The 21532-nt window shown below is 46.4% G+C and overlaps 2 protein-coding genes across 5 annotated transcripts in view; one reads left to right on the top strand and one right to left on the bottom strand.

Moving 5' to 3' along the window:
- Positions 1-2103: 2103 nt before the first annotated feature.
- GTF2H4 (general transcription factor IIH subunit 4) lies at positions 2104-17609 on the bottom strand. 3 transcript variants are annotated; one of them, XM_080992850.1, is made up of 14 exons: positions 17471-17609; positions 16008-16144; positions 14367-14471; positions 13974-14105; positions 12106-12202; positions 11257-11345; positions 8871-8982; positions 8701-8769; positions 7595-7678; positions 7196-7328; positions 5398-5528; positions 5128-5175; positions 3907-3985; positions 2104-2811 (listed from the first exon to the last, which is right to left on the bottom strand). In XM_080992850.1, the coding sequence occupies exons 2-14, from the start codon at positions 16136-16138 to the stop codon at positions 2639-2641; spliced, it is 1383 nt and encodes a 460-aa protein (XP_080848976.1). In that variant the 5' UTR covers positions 16139-16144; positions 17471-17609; the 3' UTR covers positions 2104-2638. The 3 variants fall into 3 exon arrangements, with proteins under 3 accessions (XP_080848976.1, XP_080848975.1, XP_080848977.1); XM_080992849.1 differs by having other exon boundaries at positions 17359-17516; XM_080992851.1 differs by lacking the exon at positions 17471-17609 and having other exon boundaries at positions 14367-14499; positions 16008-16113.
- Positions 17590-21532, top strand: part of VARS2 (valyl-tRNA synthetase 2, mitochondrial) — a 38352-nt gene continuing 34409 nt past the window's right edge. For both annotated transcript variants that reach the window (XM_080991619.1, XM_080991618.1), the window contains exons 1-2: positions 17590-17718; positions 19553-19933. In XM_080991619.1, the coding sequence (XP_080847745.1) occupies positions 19655-19933 (279 nt within the window). In that variant the 5' untranslated portion in view covers positions 17590-17718; positions 19553-19654. The remainder of the gene's footprint in view (positions 17719-19552; positions 19934-21532) is intronic.

The raw sequence follows: 21532 nt of genomic DNA, 5'->3' as shown, positions 1-21532 counted from the left end.
GCCTCCGCATCTGCCCAGGATCGCACCATCAGCCGGGTGCTCAACTGGGTGTGGAGGGGGTGGCCACAAGGGCCTTTTGCATCGGAGTTCCAGCCCTTCGCAACCAGACAACATGAACTCTCAGCTCATCGCGGCTGCCTGCTGTGGGGAGACCGCGTCGTGATTCCCCAGGGACTCCGTCAGCGCGTCCTGGAGGCTCTGCACGTTGGCCACCCGGGAATTGTCAAAATGAAGGCGTTGGCTCGGTGTTACGTCTGGTGGCCTAATATGGACGATGCCATCACTGCCTGGGTGTCCGCCTGTCAAGCGTGCCAGGAGTCGAGGCCTGCACCACCGGCAGCTAAGGGACACACCTGGGAGACGCCAAAGACACCCTGGTCGAGGGTGCACATCGATCTGGCTGGCCCCTTTCACGGCCGGACCTTTATGGTAGTGGTGGACGCCTATTCCAAATGGCTGGAGGTCGCCCTGATGCCCTCCACCACTACCGAAGCTGTCATCCGGGTGCTGCGAGGCCTGTTTGCAACGCATGGGTGTCCTGATGTCCTTGTCTCTGACAACGGACCGCAGTTCACGTCAGGCATGTTTGAGCGGTATCTTTTGGGACTGGGCATCCGCCATGCCCTAACGGCACCCTTTCATCCATCCAGCAACGGGCAAGCGGAAAGAATGGTGCGCTCGACAAAAGAGGCACTGGCGCGCCTGGACCGGGGAGACTGGCATGAGCGGGTCGCCGAATACTTGTTCGTGCAAAACATCACCCCTCATGCGGCCACAGGGAGGAGTCCTGCTGAACTGCTTATGGGCCGCCGCCTCAGGTCACCGCTCGACCGGCTACACCCAGACTTTGCCGTGGCTGAACCCCCAGGCTGTGCCAACGCACCACGGTCATTTGTCCCAGGAAACCAGGTCTTTGCCCGGAACTATGTGGGGGACATCCCTTGGGTGCCAGCCACAGTAGTGGGAGTCACTGGACCTCGCTCGTACCAGGTGGCACTCGAAGACGGACGCTTGTGGCGACGGCACATAGACCAGCTTAGGCGCAGGGTTGGGGAATTGGACACTACCGAGGTGCCCCCAACTGCGCTTGCGGCTCCAGAAGAGACACGTACAGATGGCGAGGCCCCACCTACACCTCCCTCGCAAGCTGCCAGCGTGGAGCCGAACCAAGCCGTTTCAGAACAGACTCAGACCACTCCACTTGCGGAGGCTCCACCCACAGCAGCGGATCCAGGGGAGTTGGTTCCAACGCCACCTAGGGTCGCACCACAGCCTCAGCGAGAACTGTGTGGCCCTCCGGACTTGGCTACCAGTCCCCGGCGGTCTGGCAGAGTTTCCAAGCGCCCAACTTATTTAAAGGACTATGTTGTTGGACAGGTATCACTGTTGGTCTAAGTATGGGAAATGTCACCGATATGCTTTTGTGCTTAATTGAACCATTACGCGTAGTGCTGTATATATAAGGAAACCATTACGATTGTAACTAACGCCTTATCTCGGTGGGGAGGGGTGTTATGTAGTGTAGTTTCACCCTGGGCCAACAGGGGGATACTGTATATAGTTTTCACTCAGGTCTGTAGATAGTTTTCACTCAGGTCCGCGTCTGTTATTTTAGGCGGGAACTCTGGGCTGTTGTGGTTACAATGTTGACAGCCGGCTGCCTATAAATACAGGCCGGCTGAGCTGTTCGCAGTCAGTTCTATTCCAGCTTACCATAATAAAGAGCTACTTGAAGAAATCGCTGTGCCGGCTGCTATGTCAACCCACGACTTAACAAGGGATGATGGGAATTGTAGTCCCAAAACATCTGGAGGGCCGAGTTTGGGGGTGCCTGGGTTAAGCCAATCCTGTGCACTCTTACTCAGAAGAGCTGAATTGAGGGGGGGGGGGGTATTTCTAGGTAAGTGTGTGCAGGATTGCAGCCTGAAAGCCCCGTTACCCACTCACAAGGGAGCAAGCCCAGATGGGGTAAAATACATTTCATCCACACTACCCAGTTTTTTGTGGGCTACATTTGCCTGCAGTTCTTGACCTCTCTTAGCGTTTCCTTGATGTACTCTCCTCCGTAACACGAGGAGAGAAGGGAAAGGAACCCATCTAAAATAACTTCAGATGTGGGTGTTTTATTGATACTTCTATCGCAATAAAAACATTTACAAAAAAGAGGCTATTTACAAATCTGATCCGATGTTGTTACCCTGCTTGATCCAGGTTTTAGATCAACTTTCCGTTTAAACGGTGTGAGTCTGTTCCAAATCCATGCTGGCACCCTGGCACGTACATTTTAAACAGCTGCTTAGTTGTCTTAACCTATTCCATATCAGCAGTAGCCCTCCTGGAACAGCGGGGCCACATCCGCTCAGAGAATGAGTGGCAGCCGGCAAGCTTTAGCCACTTCTGTTAAGAGGAAGCTGAACCTAGAGACGTTTTCCTGCTCCTCTTAATCAGTTCTTGACCGGAGGGGGGGTCATCAGACAACCCCTAAGAAACCTTCTTCTCCTTCCTCTCTGTCTCTCTGCTACTCCTTGACAGTTAGGGGCGGGCAGGGGGGATGCAGTTAACACCCCACCCCGACTCCTGTTTCCCAGCAGAAAAGTGCAAGGGGAGCGATCTGGGAGTGCCGGGAGTTCCCCGGCCTTCAGGAACTGTGTTTCTGCCGCTTCCAGAAGCGCTTGACGTCCGAGTGGCCGGCGGGCGTCACCACCATGAGACGTTTGGCCGGGTTCTCGAAGACCAGGACCCCCAGCTCCTTTGCGTGGTTGCGCAGCAGCTCAAAGTCGACCTGGGACAGGAACTGGTTGTAGAGGACACCTGGAGGGCGAGAGAGAAAGCAGGAAGACATGGTGAAAAAGCACAGAGGAGAGCTCAAGAGTTTGAGATGCGAGGAGTAGATGGGGAGGCAGGCAGAGAAGGGTCAGGGAAAGGAACAAGGTGGCAGGGAGAGGATTGAGGGGGAAGATGGTGGATGCAAAGAAGGGGGGATGAGAACCATGGTGGATTTGATTTAAATCAAATCAATTTAAATCACTAGTCAGTAAGACTTGATTTAAATCTCTCTTTTTTTTCAGAAAGACTCATTCTTGCTGGCAGAATCTTAATATTTACAACCAGACGAAGGTTCCATTTTTGGAATAATAAATTTACAGAGTACTTTTTACAGTTATATAAAAAATTACTGATTTGGTTATACTATTAGAAATACATAGACAAATAATTACGAAATGATTGTGAGGTTTAATAAGTTAACTATCTATATTGGGACAACTTTTCTGCTGTACTTTATTGGAAAGAGGAAAACAATCATTTCCTTAATAACAATTAAAATTTTTTATTTAACTAAAACAATAACATTATAGCATATGTATCAATGATTATAAACTGATGTGGTTAAACAATTTTTTCCCCTTTAATGAGTTTTAGCACACATGAAAAACTTAAAACAAATCCTTATTTCCTGATGAATAGCCTTTGAACTATAACGTAACTTAAATAGAAAACTATCTTTAGAAAGATTTTTTCCTCCAAAAGCATGTTATTTTAAAAATCCAATTTAAATTTAAAAAACCTGATATTTTTTTAAAAAAAATAATTGATTTTTATCCACCCTCATGAGAACACAACTGGTGTGCTGCTCTTCTGTGGTTTCCAGAATCTGGTGTTCAGAAGCATTGCTGCGTCTGACCGTGGAGGCAAAAGATCACTTGATGTGAAAGGAGGAAGAAAAAACACAACATGGGGGAGCCCAGAAAGGTGGATCTGAAGCAAGAAGGAAGTTGGGTGGGATGGAAGATGGGAAGATAATCTGCCAGAACGCAGAGATATTTCCACTAGAGATACACCCCTTCTCTTTCCCATGTTCTTCTCTCTTTTCCACCCCACTGGAGTTCCTCACCCACAGACACTCACCCTCAGAGAAGCGGAGTCTGTCTCGTTCCAGCTCCCACAGCCGGATCTGATCAGTGATAGTGGGAGGCAGCACCGGGGTCTATGGGGCAAGACATCAGAGTCAGGGACGCATATGGAAAGGACAACGTGGAAAACAAAAAATGATCTACTGTGTTGGCCTGAAATAAAAGCCTCACTTTCCCCCCAAATTCCAACCATGAAAAGTTAAAGTGCGGCTTATATTCACAACCTTACGGTATGCAGCCAGGAGCTCGAGGAAAACAGCGCCAGGAACAGCGAGGAATGGAGCGGCTTATATTTGGGTATTATATATATTTTTTCTCCCCCCCCCCTCCAATTTTAAAGGTGCGGCTTATATTCGGGCCAATACGGTATTCCTATTGCTGCAGCAGCCAAGGCTTCCATTGGAATCTCCCTAGCAGAGGTTACCCAGAATCCTTGAGGCCACATTCCAATTTGTCTTGCCAACATGTGACGCCCATCTTTTCATAAGAAGCGCCATGCAGGATCAGGCCCAATGACCCATCTAGTCCAGCATAATGTTTTGACAGTGGCCACCCAGATGCTCATGGGAAGCCCAAAAGTGTAGCCTAAGTGCAACATTATTAGCAATAATAAAATTATATACAGTGGTACCTCTGGTTACGAACTTAATTCATTCCGGAGGTCCGTTCTTAACCTGAAACCGTTCTTAACCTGAGGTACCACTTTAGCTAATGGGGCCTCCCGCTGCCGTCGCACGATTTCTGTTCTCATCCTGAGGTAAAGTTCTTAACCAGAGGTAATATTTCTGGGTTAGCGGAGTCTGTAACCTGAAGGGTCTGTAACCCGAGGTACCACTGTACTGCCCTTTGTCCATAGACCTCAGGGCGGTTCACAGCATAAAAATATCCGTCTCCCTTATAATATGCAGAGGATAATATGTGCAAAGAAACCAGAGAGGGGAGCTGAGGGAAGTCCTTGGGGGGGGGAAAGGGGGGGAATGTAAATGGTTATGCTGATTGATAATTTGTTTGTTAAAATTGTTCAATAAAAATATATTTAAAAAATAATAATATCCCTCTCCCGACTTGCGATTCCTGGCAACTGGTATCCTGCCTCCAAACAGCTGAGCTGGAACATAGACTTATCCCACAAAGTCATAAAAACTTTGGAAAGGGAGGCGTGATTCTTTTATGCAGCGATCCACTGAGTGACCACACCCTGTGCCGTAATCCTCACCTGTTTCAGCATCACAGAGTGAGCTCTGGTACGCAGGAAATGAATGATCTGTGGGACAGAGAAAAGAAAAAGGGAACGAAACAGAGCTGGCCTTAGTACTATTTGACTGACACCATCACTTGACCGCTTCTACTATTCCCAGTGGTGGCTTCGTCTGTGCTGGGAAACATCCAAAGGAAGGGGGAGGCTAACCAGTAGACAGAAGCGAACCACACTCTGCTAGGCTCCCTTTAAACTGGTTAACCCAACAGCCTCTCCCTGGTTCCCCACCTGGTCTGCCGTGATGCCATTGGCGATGGCTTGCTGCACGCTCTCCCGGGTGACCTGAGCCACCACCAAGTTGGGGAAGCGGTAGAGCATCTCGGAAAAGAGGGCGATGAGCGCAATCTGTAGTTCGGAATCTGGAAACCAGGGCAGAAAGAGAAGTCCAGAGCTTAACTTTTGAAAGTAAGTACACCCCTTCTACCCAGAAAAATGTCTACCAAGCTCAGATTTTTTTGGTACGTGTGAGATGGACAAAAAGTTACTCTGCACATGCTAACATGTACTCTCTTTTAGTATTATTTCACAGCTGAACCCAAGAATGGGTGGTTAATATAATAATAATAATAATAATAATAATAATAATAATAATTTATTTATACCCCCCATCTGGCTGGGTTTCCCCAGCCACTCTGGGTGGCTTCCAGCAAAATATCAAAATACAATAATTCATCAAATATTAAAAGCTCCCCTAAACAGGGCTGCCTTCAGATGTCTTCTAAAAGTCGAATAGTTGTTTATTTCCTTGACATCTGATGGGAGGGCGTTCCACAGGGCGGGTGCCACTACCAAGAAGGCCCTTTTGTCTGGTTCCCTGTGAGAACCTACCTTGCCTGCAGAAGGCCTCAGATTCAACCTCAGGCATTTCCAATTAAAACAGTCTCTGTTTCCCGGAAAGCTGCTGCCAGTCTGATTAGCCAACATTGAGTTTAGTCTGACCTAGGAGCTTCCTAGTCCTGAACTAGACCCCGGTGAACCTGGCACTCACAAAAGCCCTCCAAGAGGGAGGATGACGGTCCTGAATAATTAGAGGCTACCTACCTTGGTCTCCTCTCTTGTTTAAGTGCCATTGGGTTACAAAACCAGCGTTATCATTTAGGATCTGCAGAGGTTGTGGCGGGGAGGCCCACAAAACCACAAACAAGAGGACCATAGAAAGCTGTCTTACACTGAGTTGCTCCACCGAGCCATTGAGTTCAGTATTGTCTACTGGGGTTTCCCAAACTTGGGTCTTCTTCTGGACTACATCCCTAGCTATAGCAGGACCGGTGGCCAGGGATGATGGGGAACTGTAGTCCAAAAGCCGCCAGAGACCCAAGTGCAGAATTCAGCGGCCAGGTTGCTCACCGGAGCAAGACGGTTTGAGCATATTACACAGATCCTGGTCTGACTGCACTGGCTACCAATTAGTTTCCGGGATCAAAGTGCTGGTTTTGACCTATAAAGCTTTAAACGGCTCAGGACCACAATACCTCAAGGACCACCTCTTTCCATATGAACCTTCCCAGACCCTGAGATCATCTTCTGAGTCCCTCCTTTGTGTGCCTCCTCGAGAGGTCCGGAGGGTGGCAGCACGAGAACAGGGCCTTCTCTGCAGTGGCTCCCCGTCTGTGGAATGCTCTCCCCAGGGAAGTTCGCCTGGTGCCTTCACTATACACCTTCAGGTGCCAGTCACAAACATTCCTTTTTAACTGGGCATTTGGTTGATCTGGGTTTTTTTGGGGGGGGGCTATTGGGTTGCTGTTTTTATTAGGTATTTTGTGGTTTTATATCTTGATTTTATTCTGTGAACTGCCCTGAGACACCCAGGTGTAGGGCCGTATATCAATTCAATCAACCAACCAACCAACCAACCAACCAACCAACCAACCAACCAACTAATAATTAATAATACGGAAAACACAGATTAGCTGGGGCTCTCCGAGGTTTCAGGCAGGGGACATTCACAGCCCTACTTGGAGATACCCGGAATTGCACCTGGGACGCATGCAGAAGCTAAAATCCACCCTGGGAGTCAGCCTCTGACCTGTGTAGGCATAGATCCTGTAGTTGGTCTCCACAATTATGAAGCCCTGGTAATGGGTGTCCACTGCGGTGCCCGAGATGCCAGAGGAAAGGTTGATGGCCAGCCGTGTTGGGTAGTAACGGCGAGATTTCCTCTGGAAGGGAAGAAGGACGGATAATGGCAGCAAGGCGCCTGCAGGCTTGAAATCCCTCGTACCTACCTAACTCTGCTTACAAGTGCCACTCCAAACTTCCACTTTGAACTCATTAAGTTCTGCATCTTCGCAGCAGGTCCTTTAAAACGTTCGGTTCCCCAGCCTACAACAGGGGGCACAACTTTCTGCTGTTTCTTCCACCCTGTTCTTTCCCGGAAAAAACCCACATACGATCTAACTCGGCCAATGTCCTTGTGGGGTCTTACCTTTCTCTGAAAGACGAGGCCAAATTCCCGAAGGTGTTGGAGGAAATTCAGCAGAGACTCGCTCATCCCTTCCACGGAATAGTCCTGGGAACAGATGGATGGAAATGGGGGCTGATTTTCACACACACACACACACACACACACACACACACACACACGGTGGGGGGGGGGCACCACTTGGATCATTCAATGATTCATGCCTGCCAGTCGAATCAGGCCAAACTACTGAAAACCACCAGGAGGCAATGTGAAATTTCTCTCTGCTGCAGTGATGATAGCGAATTCACACATGCAGGTCAACATCACCGCCGGATGCTGCCGATATCAAGAACCTGCATGTGTGGAAGAGCCTACAGACATAACACACTTAACCATGCTTTGTTTTCCTGAAGCCCAGTATAAACATCACCTCCCGATGACTAAAGCTAAGAATGTGGTATTCTGAAATGAGGAGGGAGATGCAATCTGATTTTGGAAAAAGCATGATTCGTGCATTCCCCGCCCCCAGTCTTATAAAATCACAGAGCTGAAAGGGGGCAAGGGCTCTTTTTCAGCCTTCCACTTTTGGGCAACCGTCTAGGCTGAAGCATATTCCCTTGAGGTAATGTAGCTTATGAGGGAAAATTTTTAAAGAAGGGACACAATAGAGATTTGTCAAGTTATAAATGGGAAAATAAACAGGAATCAATCCTAAAAGGCATCTGGGGGAAAGGGGAATGTTTTCCTTGCAATGCAGAATTATGGAGTTGACCCCTCCTATCCTTTTGCTCCCTGCTTTATAGGCTCCACTAAAAGAGTGCTCCCCCCTTCCAATATCAACCACCACAGACCCTACGATTGACGGGGAGTGGTGCCACTACTGGTACTGCCTGGATGGAGCTGCAGGGCCTCTTCCTTGGTGGCTCCCTATCTCTGAAATGCCTTCCCTTGGTAAGCTGTGCCTGCCTTTGCCCATGATTAACACCCAGGAGGAACTGGATGGCTGAAAGACCATGCTTCCTGGCAGCCCTGAAATTCTAGAGTGTGCTTTTCCTGGTATTTTCAATTGTCTTGTTTTGCCACTTTGCTGTTTGCCAAACTGGGAGCTGATGGGGGAAGATGCTCACCTTGCCAAGAGTGGAGAAGCTGAGCTGGAAGAGAAAGGAAAGAATCTCCACCAGATCCATGCCCCGGGTCTGTAGGGGGAAAGAAGAGGTGGTTAAAACACAACAGGGAGATAGCCAGAGCTGGGGGGGGGGGGGCCAGAGCCGGAGAGGTTGCTCCCTCTTTTCCTCACCTCAGCCGACTGGAGATACTGCAGCATGAAATACCAGAGCTGAGATGAGGTATCCAGCAACAGGAACTGGAAGCCAGAAGATGTGATGCAGGGAGGCTCCCCAGGTTCAGAGCTAAAGAGGAAACACACAGAGGCTAGAGGAAAACAGAATGAGGGCCTCCTCTGTGGTGTACTTAGGTCTAGATCAGGAGAGGGGAAAGTTTTCTGAGAGCCACCTGGCAGTTTTAGGTGGGGCCAGAGGTAATACTCGGCGGAGAAAAAGATATAGGTACTGCATTTTTTCCTCCTCCCCAATTTATTTACAGTGGTACCTCAGGTTAAGTACTTAATTCATTCCGGAGGTCCATTCTTAACCTGAAACTGTTCTTAACCTGAAGCACCACTTTAGCTAATGGGGCCTCCTGCTACTGCCGCGCCGCCGAAGCAAGATTTCTGTTCCTATCCTGAAGCAAAGTTCTTAACCTGAAGCATTATTTCTGGGTTAGAGGAGTCTGTAACCTGAAGCGTATGTAACCCGAGGTACCACTGCAATTTTATTGTGAAAAGAGAGCCATTTTCTGCAAAAAGAAAATTCTTTTCCATTCATATTCTAGTTAATTGACTCTCACATCCTGAAAGCTCCCTTTCCCTCTATGTATACAGTCAGTCAGTTTATCAATTTCTGCTAATAATAATAATAATAATAATTTATTACTTATACCCCGCCCATCTGGCTGGGTTTCCCCAGCCACTCTGGGCAGCTCCCAACACAATATTAAAAACACAATGAAACATCAAACATTAAAAACTTCTCCTGTCTTGTTCCCTATATAAAGATCTCAGGGACGAGACCATCACGCCGCTCCTATCTGCTATCCCGGGCCGCTCTTGTGAAGCCAAATTGTTCTCACTCCTAGCCGACCAGAACAGCTTGACAACAGAGAAGGTTGCTAAATTTTTCGAGAGAGCAATGAGACTGAGAGCTGCTATCTGAATGACATCAGTGTCGTCAGCCGGATTCCTCGCCTAGGATCCTATCATTATTATCCTTATGTTTTATTATTAGTATTTTATTATCTCTGCTAAGTTTTAGGTACTGAGATTTTTAACCTATCTGCATCTGGTTATTATTATCTTTCTCCCTGTCCTGACCATCCCCCCGAGGTTATATTTATATTTATAATCTTTCAATTTGGCTGGTCTATTTACTTAACCGACCTGGAACAATCTACCAGAGAAAAGGCCGCCGCCCATGGGACAGAGGGTCATTGATGAATGATAATCCAGCTTCTACCTAGGGTTTTAATAGGTCATAAGATTATACGGTAACTATATTTGTAATGTATTTTTGTTGGTGTCTGTCCTTTGATGCTATTGGCTACGCAAATAAAGTCCTATACAGGGCTGCCTTCAGATGTCCCCTTAAAGTTGTATGGTTGTTGATTTCCTTGACATCTGATGGGAGGGGATTCCACAGGGCAGGTGCCACTACCAAAAAGGCCCTCTGCCTGGTTCCCTGCAACCTCACTTCTTGCAGTGAGGGAACCGCCAGAAGGCCCTCGGCGCTGGACCTTAGTGTCCAGGCTGAACGATGGGGGTGGTATACAGGGGCGAGGCTGTTTAGGGCTTTAAAGGTCAGCACCAACACTTTGAATTGTGCTCAGAAACGTACTGGGAGCCAATGTAGGTCTTTCAAGACCGGTGTTACACGCTATATGCTTCATTAACTATTCTCAAGTAGACTGTGACTGTGGATTTTAAATGCCCCCAACAACATGCAGTTACCTATAAAAGGTAAGGTAAAGGACCCTTGAACAGCTAAGTCCTGTCAAAGACGACTATGGGGTTGCAGAGTTCATCTCGTTTCAGGCCGAGGGAGCGGGCGCTTGTTCACAGTTTTCCAGGTCATGTGGCCAGCATGACTAAATCGCTTCTGGCGTAACAAAACACCGTGACAGAAGCCAGAGCGCATGGAAACACCATTTACCTTCCCGCCGCAGCAGTACCCATTTATCTACTTACACTGGCATGTTTTCAAACTGCTAGGTTGGCAGGAGCAGGGTCAGAGCAACGGGAGCTCACCCTGTCACAGGGATTCAAACTGACGACCTTCTGATCAGCAAGCCCAAGAGGCTCAGTGGTTTAGACCACAGCGCCACCCGGGTTCCTATGCAGCGATCAGCACCACCATTGCCACATGGTTTGTTATGTTGCCCCCAAGGTGTTCAAGTCAGTGGGGCCTGCCAACCAGTGGCCATTCTTTTAAGAGTGACATGGCTTGTGACTCCTAATCAGACAGGACCAGTACTGAGAACTGCGCATGGGATGCTGAGATAGCTTCTTTTACCATTCATCCCTACTCCCTCAACCCCACAGTTTGTCTGCCCCCTTCTTCTTTGCCACTTACCTCTTCATCAGTCCGGCTTCAATGAGTAGCTGAGCTAAGTCCTGGCTCACGGCTGCACTTGGAGAGCCCACCATGAAATGCAGGATGACCTAGGAGGATGCACAAAAATGGAACCGGGTGGGAGACAAAGGGTTTGTCCAGACTGGTTCGCCACTGGAAACAGGCCCTGGTGCATCCACACTGTTCTACCACAGCTATGGCAAACGGCCAGGCAAACAATCCATCTTCCCACAGCCCAGATGAGGTGGTGTCTCCAAAAGACTCTTACAATGGAGCCCCGTCCTTGCACCACAAGGACAAACAAAGGTGAGGATATTTATAGCAAGAGTAATAAAAAGAAATTGTTATTTAGGGGAATTGAATTTAATTCTAAATTATATTCTGGAAATGTGGGAGATTACAAGGGGTCAGAAAAAAATGGATGTACCGTGCCATATTAGAAGCAAAAAAACTTGTTTTGATGAATTGGAAGAACCAGAAAAAGATTCCATTGAGCACATGGATTGATAATATGGACAGACTAGCTGCATACGAACGAATTGCATGTCGACGCAAATTAAGAATGGCTAAATATGAAGAAATCTGGAAGGAATATTTAAGTGATAAGGCGGTCAGTGGTGGGAAGTAGGAGGAGGAGAGATGGGGAAATATTGTTAAAAAGGTGTAGTCATAGGTATATCAGTATTCAAATATGAATTGTCAAATTGTGTTATTAGTGTTATTATGGTTTTTGTCGTATGTGACTATTGCAGTTGTTGTTTCTGTTGAAAAAATGATTAAATAAATTTTAAAAAACAAAACAAAAAATGGAGCCCTGTAACAGAGCACAAGGACAAGCAAAACACTCACCTCCCACCTCTCCTCAGCATACTTGTCAAGAGACGGGACATCCCGGGCGTGCTTGTCTGGGCCCAGCTGGCCAGTGTCATCAGACCAGGCCTTACCTCTGCAGAAACAGGATGAGATGCAAGGAATGCTGTTAGACAGTTATAGAGCCAGCAGAAAGCCACAGGAGGGACAGAGCTTTCTCAAAGCCATGATCCCTGGCCGTAGAACACGAGAGCTGGCATTCTGAAACCCAGCCGCCATTGCCTTCCACAGGTATGAAAGCGACAATGTGGTTCTCAGTCAGAAACAGATGGTTGTCATTTACGTGCTCTTTTGCTCCCAAACATCTTGCCCTCCACATCATGGTCAATTGCGATCCATGACATGAAAAGCTCCTCCAGCTCTCAGGGGCAAATCCCAGTACAGTACTTCAAATCAATCACATTTGCTTGGTTTGTTTTGCTTCTAGTAATCATGGTTTTTGGGAGGGGAGATTGACAAGGAATATGCAGCATGCCGTTCCCAATCACTGATTACACCAGGGTTTCCCAAACGTGGGTCTCCAGCTGTTTTTGGACTACAGTTCCCACCATCCTTGACCACTGGTCTTGCTAGCAAGGGATGATGGGAGTTGTAATCCAAAACCAGCTGGAGACCAAAGTTTGGGAAACCCTGGACTAGACATAACCATGTCTGTGCCAATGCCAGCATGAGCATTAAACGATGGCTAAAGCAAACCATAAAAATGTGTTAATAATAATAATAACTCACATGCAAGAAGGCAAGTGTCTGAAAAACTCATGGTTTGCAAGTCGCCCCACTGTATCTGTGTGGGGCCGTTAGAAAAGAAGTTTTATTTATTTCATTGCTCTGTTTATTAAGGAAAGCACTCCTAATTGCAATGCAACCAAAGCACATCGCCCAGAGGCCTGGTTTGCGCTTAACACCTAACCATGGTTTGTTTTGCAAATATCTGATTGGTCTGAATGTTTGAATCCAGCCCAGCTGATTAACCGCAGTTTGTTTCCTAGAAACAAGGTGAGCCCATGGCTTGTTGCTGGCTTGCAAACTGTGCCTTGTTTTAACTGTTGTTTGGTATTATGCCTCAGCCAACAACCTTGGTTAACCCACCCCACCCCAGAACATCATATGCTACAGAGATACAAGGCAAGAGCAGCTTAAAAACAAATGTGAGTGCGGAAGAAACAATCTGTGGCTTGTTGAACAAATCAAGGTTAAAGCAAACTATGGTTTAGCGTTATGTGTGAACACAGCCACATACAGGACTATCTTCAGTGCATTAAATACACCAAGCCTCTGCCTTGGTTCCTACCATATTTTTCGCTCCATAGGGCGCACCGGACCATAGCGCGCACCTAGTTTTGGGGGGTGGGGGGGAAATAAAGGGGGGGAATTATTCCCCCCCCCAGCCCCAAAGAGCAAAGAAGCCAAGATAGCCAGCGGGATCCATCCTGCTGGCTGTATTGGCTTCCTCTTTAGCCACGCACAACCTCTCCAGCCGGGAGAGGCTGCGCGCGGCTTTGGCAGAAGCCAAGAAGCGCTCCAAAGGCTTGTAGATAGCTGCCTGAAGCCCGGGAAGCGCAGTGGGAGTTGGCACTGCGCTCCCCGGGCTTCGGGCTGCAGGCTGCTATCCGCAAGCCTTCGGAGCCCGGCGGTCCCGCCGGGCTCCGAAGGCTTGCGGATAGCTTCCTGAAGCCTGGAGAGCGAGAGGGGTCGGTGCGCTCCGACCCCTCTCGCTCTCCAGGCTTCAGCGAAAGCCTGCATTCGCTCCATAGGACGCACACACATTTCCCCTTCATTTTTGGAGGGGAAAAAGTGCGTCCTATAGAGTGAAAAATACAGTAATTCTCTCCATGGCTCTCGCTTACCCTCCCAGCAAGGCGATGCGCAAGTTCTCCTTAAAGATGGGGTTCAAGACGATTCCTTGGAGGCCGCCAGGGAGCAGCTGTGTGTGCCAGAGCCGTAGCCCCAACAAGACATCTGAGCTTTCATCCTGCTCCCTGAAAGGCAAGAAGCAATTGTGAGCTAAGCTGAGTGCAAAACCGGGCTCTGGGGAAGATAAGGATCAGTCAGGTTGTTCCCTTGTCAAAGCAAAGAATGTAATATATGAATTGGACCAGAAGATACTCAGAAACTCATGTGCGTGTATGAATCACTAGGCCCTCACAGAACAGCAGCTTGGTTTTTCTTGCTTTTCTGATGCTTTGCTACACAACCCAAGTTTTTGCTTCCACACTGTCCAGTCGCAACCAGCAACTCACTTGGTGAATTCCTTCTTGACCCATGAGGCCACAGCGGCCTGAGGGAGGGGCTGTTCCAGGAAAAGCATCCTCATGACGTAGTTCTTGGCCAACCCTGGCAGCTCTCTGAAAATGTAAGAATGCAAGGACAGTGCTGTGAACACAAAATAAATAATAATAATTTATACCCCGCACATCTGGCTGGGTTTCCCCAGCCACTCTGGGAGGCTTCCAGCAAAATCTTACAATATTCATCAAATATTAAAAGCTTCCCTAAAAAGGGCTGCCTTCAGATGTCTTCTAAAAGTCAGATAGTTTTTTATTTATTTGACAACTGATGGGAGGGCGTTCCACAGGGCAGGAGCCACTACAAGAAGGCCCTCTGCCTGGTTCCCTGTAATTTTGCTTCTCATAGCAAGGGAACTGCTAGAAGGCTTTAAAGGTCAGCACCAATACTTTGAATTGTGCTCGGAAACGTACTGGGAGCCAATGTAGGTCTTTCAAGACCGGAGTTATATGGTCTCAGCAGCCACTCCCAGTCACCAGTCTAGCTGCCACATTCTGGATTAGTTGTAGTTTCTGGGTCACTTTCAAAGGTAGCCCCACATAGAGCACATTGCAGTAGTCCAAGGGAGAGATAACCAGAGCAGGCACTACTCTTGTGAGACAGTCCGCGGGCACTTAGGGCCTCAGCCTGCGTACAAGATGGAGCTTTTATAAAATACTTTTATACCATAATGCAGGGGGTGGCTAATCCGAGGCCCTCCAGACATTTCTGAAAAACAGCTCCCATTTTCCTTGCCCTTGACTCTGCTGATGGAAAACTGACAGGAACGGCAGCAACATCTGGAGAGTCAGAGATTAGCCACAGCATCTCCTGCTTAGAAGGATGTAGGGATGGGGAACCTTTGGCCCTTGAGATGTTGCTGGACCACAATTCCCATCCCTCTTGACCATTTGCCATGGTCCAAAAACCTACAGAAGGCATCAAGTTGGGGAAGGCTGAGCTGGAATAAATTGCTTAAAACACACAGATCAATGCGTGGACGGTTTAGCATGTAGCGAAACTGCTTTCACAAGCGACGCCAATCAAGTATTTTAAGCATCTACTTTTTAAAAAACTTGGAAACATGCTACTGTTTATTTTATTTATGTATTTAAAAGATTTTTTATATAGCACCCGTTCGCATAAACTAACAAGGGCAATATGCAAAATGAAATACCAGAAAACAATACAAAATCTAATCACGGGAATGACTGGCTCATTTAAAACAACAACCTGTTAGATAAAAAAAAGACTCGCCTTTTCCTGTTCTTGTGAATGGATGCAATTAAAGACTAAAAGCACAATTTAAGCAAGACAACAGAATGCACATACAATAAAATAAAATATCTGCACATCTTGTTTACAGCAGGATTCTCACCCAGTGCAGGCAACTTTAGAGAATCAACGATTCATGATTCAGTTAAGGTCAAGCCTAAGGCTGTAATCCTAACTCCACTTACCCAGGAGTAAGCCACATATAAACAGGACTTACTACAGAGTAAGCATGGTTAAGCTTGAACTGTAAATAATCTAGTTCGGAAGTAAACTGATTCTTTTATTCCACCCTCCCCACTCTGGCCAGCACCCCAATATTTGGGAAGGGGGTTCTCGCTCACCGAAAGACGGCTAGGCATGTGGCAGGATGGTTGTAGAGCCGGTCTAAGATGCCAGGGCTGAGGCCCCGCAGGAATTCATGAAGGTTCTTGCATTTCAGCTGTACCCGCCGCAATTTCATCACCGACTCCATAGTAATCTACAGGAGGAAGGAAGTTTTAACAGGGTTTTTTTTTTGGGGGGGGGGGATTCTGAACCCAATTATTATCAGCACAGATAAGCACCCTATTATGAATCATTGAATTGCAGAGTGGGAAGAGACCATAAGAGTTATCTATAATTATTACATATATATATATATACATATATATACATATATATACATACATACATATATATATATATACATACATACCCCGCCCATCTAGCTGGGTTTCCCCAGCCACTCTGGGCAGCTTCCAACAGAATATTAAAATACAATAAACTATTAAACATTAAAAGCTTCCCTAATCTAGTCCAACCCCCTGCAATGCAGGGATCTTTCGCCCAATGTGGGGCTCGAACCCATGACCTTGAGATTAAGAGTCTCTAGAAGAAGAAACACCCTGCCGAAAGTGTAACAGCCTGAGCTCGGCCTGCTATGCACAACATAGACACAAGCAGGGTCAGGATCTTTGCCCCTGTGCAACATTGCAAGCTCATTCTTCTTTTTCCAGATTCCTTACCCGCCTTTAACCAAAAAGGTCCCAGATCAGGTTACAAGAATATGTGACCGCTTAGCGGTTTTTTTAATGATTAAGTGGAATACATAATTCTGTTCCATACACACACCTAAATAATTATCGGTCAAAATAATATATAATCTGAAAAATAAGGTGTAAGCGTTTAAAATAATAATTTTATTGGGTTTTTTAAAATAAAACAACAACAGAACAAGGTGTCTGCATGAATATATGCAAGCTTAGTATCTTACAAATACAAAGCCCTTACCCTGAGGCGGGAACCTCAAGCAATAGTAGAATCTTCCATATTTTTAATCAGGAAGTCTCTCCTCCCCCTCCCCGCCTGCCTCAATTGCACTTACTTCCACTACGAGCTGCGATCCTGCTCAGCCGGGCTCTGAAGGTGCAACGTCTACTCAGGAGTAAGCCTCACTAAATCCAGCGGGAGCTACTCCTAGGCAGTAACTGCTTGAGAGCCGCCTTGGAAGGGTGCTGATTTACCCTGAAAGCCTGGATAGGAATTGCACCGATCGTTGCAAGACATTTGCAAAAGTCTTTTGCAATTTCTTGGCAATGCGTGCGGCTTTGTACTTGCACTTCCCCGTCCCACAACTACTTCCCAGACAGTCCCGTCGCCTCGAGGAACCCCTTCTTCCTTTCTGCAACGTCCCCTTAGGCTTGCAATCCTCACCTCGCTCCGGGGAGAGTAAGTCCCATTGAATTCAATGGCGCTTCCTTGTGAGCACGCGCTCCCGGAGCTGCAAGCGCTGCGCTCTCTCCACGAGCCTCGACCCAGTCCTCACTTCGCATGCATTTTCCCGATCTTCAGCTCCTCCGGATTTCTCCTGGCTCAGACAACCCAGCAAAGCCCTTCCTCTTCCTAGGGCTCTAAGCTCCCGTCATGCATTTCACACGAGACAGACAGGAAACCCGCCAGAGAGAGGTCGGGGTCGGCCTCTCGCTCTGCACGTGAGTTTCTTGCTTTTCCCCTCCGGCTGCAGAAAAAAGCCGCGCGTCCCATTCTCCCTTTTTGCAGCGGGTGCCTCTGAAGGTAAGAGTCTCTTAGGAAACTTAATTGCAAACATGTCTCTTTCGATCTCTGACCTGATCGGAGTCGTTGCCTCTCCCCGCCCCAGTATTTCAGATTGACATTTTCTTTCTGAAGCGCAAAGTTGTTGTTTTTTGGCACCGTGGCTGTTTCCTATTTTCGGCATTGATTTCTTTCTTTTTTCTTTGCTTTCCGCAAGAAAATGTCTCCAAGTGACTTGCGAATGCCATAATGTATGAAAAGAACGTGACAGTCTGATTAAAAAGACGCAAATAAGGAAAATGCAACAAATGCCCTTAAAGGATTGCTCAAGACCATGGCAGATTTCAATAATAGTAATAATAATAATAATAATAATAATAATAATAATAATAGTAATTTATTTATCTCCCGCCCTCCCTGGCCAGGGCCAGGCTCTTGTGTGTTTTTTGGAAACCTGTATCTTATATTGTGAAGACAGGAGTGCCTGGCGTGCTCTGGTCCATGGGGTCACGAAGAGTCGGACACGACTAAACGACTAAACAACAACAACAAATCTTATATTGTATTTCATTGTGTCTGAAATACACAGGCTATGTCTGAAACAAGAGGAAGAACAAGCACGCTAGTGGCCAAAATTGTGGAAACCTTTTGGAAAAAGGGTATTTCTGAGGTTTGATGACTTGATAGCACCACTTTTTTGGGGGGGGGAGTAATACCATAAAACTATATATCAATGGGAAGATAATTTAATGACGAATGTAATGCAACAAAGTTTGTTCAATTATCTGTATTTTATCAAATGTTATAGCCAAATAACTAGAAACGGGAAGCACAAATTGCTTAGGTTGGCATGCAATAGCTTTCCTTCATTTGAGTGTAGCCAGTGAGCATGGGTGTTTAGAGAGCCAATCAGGTGTTATGAGCCATCAATCCTCGGAAATACACTTTTCCCAAAAGGTTTCCAGAATTTTGGCCACTAGTGTAGGTCCTCAGCGTGGAGAGGATGGAGAAATGCTATTCGGTGACAAAGAGAAGGCAGAATTACTCCATACCTGCCTTGCCCCTGTCTTCACCCAAAAGGAAATCTGAAACATAAAAAACTTCCCTATACCGGGGTGTCCTCAGATGTCTGTCTGATGGCAGAGAGCAGAGTGCACTTTTCAGAAAATTGTCATATTTCTGTCTGGTTGGGTGAGAGAGAGGGTTAGGCATCTTTGTTGATGGTAAAATTTCCTTACCGCCCACCGGTGCTTATAGCTTGTGCCATAAGTCAGCAAACTTACCGTGCCTCGGGCCGGTGTCTCCAGCGCTGATCGCACGGAGGGCAGGGGAGCGCGTGCCCATATGCGTGTGCACACGCTATTTCTGGTGCACTTCCGGGTTGGAGGAGCACCAGAAATAGCTTGTGCACAGGCCTCCTCCGACCCGAATGTGCATCGCAAATAACGCATGCGCAAATAACGGTTGCGCATGCGCACAAGCTATTTCCGATGCTCCTCTGACCCGGAAGTGGGCAGCCGCACAGCGCAGTGCCGGTAAGAGCGGGTGGCGGGGGTCGCCGCGGGCCAGATAAACGAGTCCCTTGGGCCTTATCTGGCCTGCGGGCCTTACTTTGGGGACCCCTGGCCATAGAACCCATTACTGCCCACCTAGAATCCTGAAACGCCCACTAGTAGGCGGTAGGGATCAGGTTGAAAACCCGTGAGCTAAACCATTCAGTATTACATTATTACATCCACCAAAACTTATTTACAATGCTGAATTTATCTTGATGCTGTCTTGTGTTTTCAAATGTACGGAATTTCCCCTCATATATTCAATAAACATTTAGTTTGCTTGGTTTTCTTTTCTGCAGGTTCCACCTACCCACTGTGCAAAGACGGAAAAGAGAGCTTATGGCACTGCAAGACAGGTAGCTGTGAGAGGTGTTCTTCGTCCCACTGTGCCTGAGAACTCAATGCGTCCAATTACAAGCATGCCATTGCCCCAGTACAATTCTGGGCCTGTCCGGCACCTGTGTTCTCTCTGCCGTCTGTTTCTCTGGGCTGAGAAGAGGCGCTGGGGGGCGCCTGGCGTTTGGAGGTCTTACTCCCAAGCGAGGAAGCCTGAAGGAAACCCGATGGATCTCCATAGCCAAGCAGGGAAAACGCCCCACCTGAAAAATAAGGCAGAGAAACAGAAACGGCAGCGGGAGAAGCTGGAGGCCATCGAAGCTGGGCTGCTTGCTGGGTCCAAGGTGAGACGGTGCTTGGAGGACCAGAGACGTGGATGTCCCCACTTTGGCTAATTATTTAATAGGGGAGAGTTGAGTGAGGAAGGGCCGTTGCTCAGAGGGAGAGCATCTGCTTTGAATGCTGAGGATCTCCAGTTCAATCCTCAGCAGTATTGTTAAAAGTCATGATTTTTTTTAAAAAAAATTAAAAAACGGATTTTTTAAAATTTAAATGGGATTTTTAAAATTTAAATCGGATTTTTAAAAATAAAATGCTTTTGGAGGTAAAAACTTTCTAAAGAGAGTTTTCTACTTAAGTTACATTATAGTCCAAAGGCTATTCATCAGGAAATAAGGGTATGTTTTTAATTATGTAGCATGAGGCTTTATATGCAATGTTTAAATTTTTCGGTAAATGAATTCCATTAATCCATTCACAATGTCATGCTCTTCCAGAGGTCTCTGTAAGATTATTTGGGGCAGTTTTTCTAATGAGATGCTTGTTTTTGCGGTTCTCAAAAGTGTGAAATTGTGTCTGCAGATATAACATGCCTTTTCTTCAAAGGAAAAATGTTATAAAATAAACATACAGAGTTGAGGAAAAACCCTTAATCCCTTTGTTCTTTTGCAAATTTATATACACAGAATCAACCCCTTACCTCTTAAATGTTAAGTTCCTAGAGGTTCAATGAATAGATTGTTTGGAGTGGAATAGATCTGCACAAGTAGCTAAGTGTGAAGCCGTAAAAATGAAAGTGCAACCTTGTGAGCAGAATACTCCACAAGTCTTGGGATCTTTGTGTAATAATTGTGCAAGTTTATTATTCCAAAAATGAAACCTTCATCTGGTTGTAAATATTAAGATTATGCCGGCAAGAATGAGTATTTCTGTAAAAAAAAAAAAATTAAATAAAGTCTTACTGACTAGTGATTTAAATTGTGATTTAAATCGAATTGATTTAAATCAAATCAAATCAAATCTACCCTTTGTCCATTAGTTAATGAATTTTGGAAACAGATTGGTATAGAAATATTGGGAATTGTGGGAAGGAACGTGGAAATAACTAAATCAATGGTTCTTATTACCCTGAGTAGTACTGAGTTAAAAACAAAAGAGGAATGCAAATGGGTAAAATTGGTAATTGCAGTGAAACAGGTTATAGCGAGTAATTGGAAAAATGCAGAAGAGCTAGGGGTGAACCAATGGAGGAAAAAACTGAATAATATTATAATTTTAAAATACCTAACTGTGAAGATACATAAAATGAAAGGGTTTAAGGTCAGTGAGAAAGAGGAGGATTGGTTTGAGAAGATGTTGAGTTATTTGAGTAGGTTTGAACAATTTGGGGCAATTAAAATGTTAAAAGTTAAATAAACCTTGTGGAAAGAGGTTAAGGTATATAGAAGTGTACACATGGTTAATTTGAATATGATACTACAGTGGTACCTCGGGTTAAGTACTTAATTTGTTCTGCAGCTCCATACTTAACCTGAAACTGTTCTTAACCTGAAGCACCACTTTAGCTAATGGGGCCTCCTGCTGCTGCCGCGCCGCTGGAGCATGATTTCTGTTCTCATCCTGAAGCAAAGTTCTTAAGCACTATTTCTGGGTTAGCGGAGTAT

Source organism: Podarcis pityusensis (genome assembly GCF_964106645.2).
Source record: "Podarcis pityusensis genome assembly, chromosome: 2".
NCBI classification, from domain to species: domain Eukaryota; kingdom Metazoa; phylum Chordata; class Lepidosauria; order Squamata; family Lacertidae; genus Podarcis; species Podarcis pityusensis.
The sequence above is the reverse complement of the archived record's forward strand: the minus strand, read 5'-3'. Positions and strand labels throughout refer to the sequence as shown.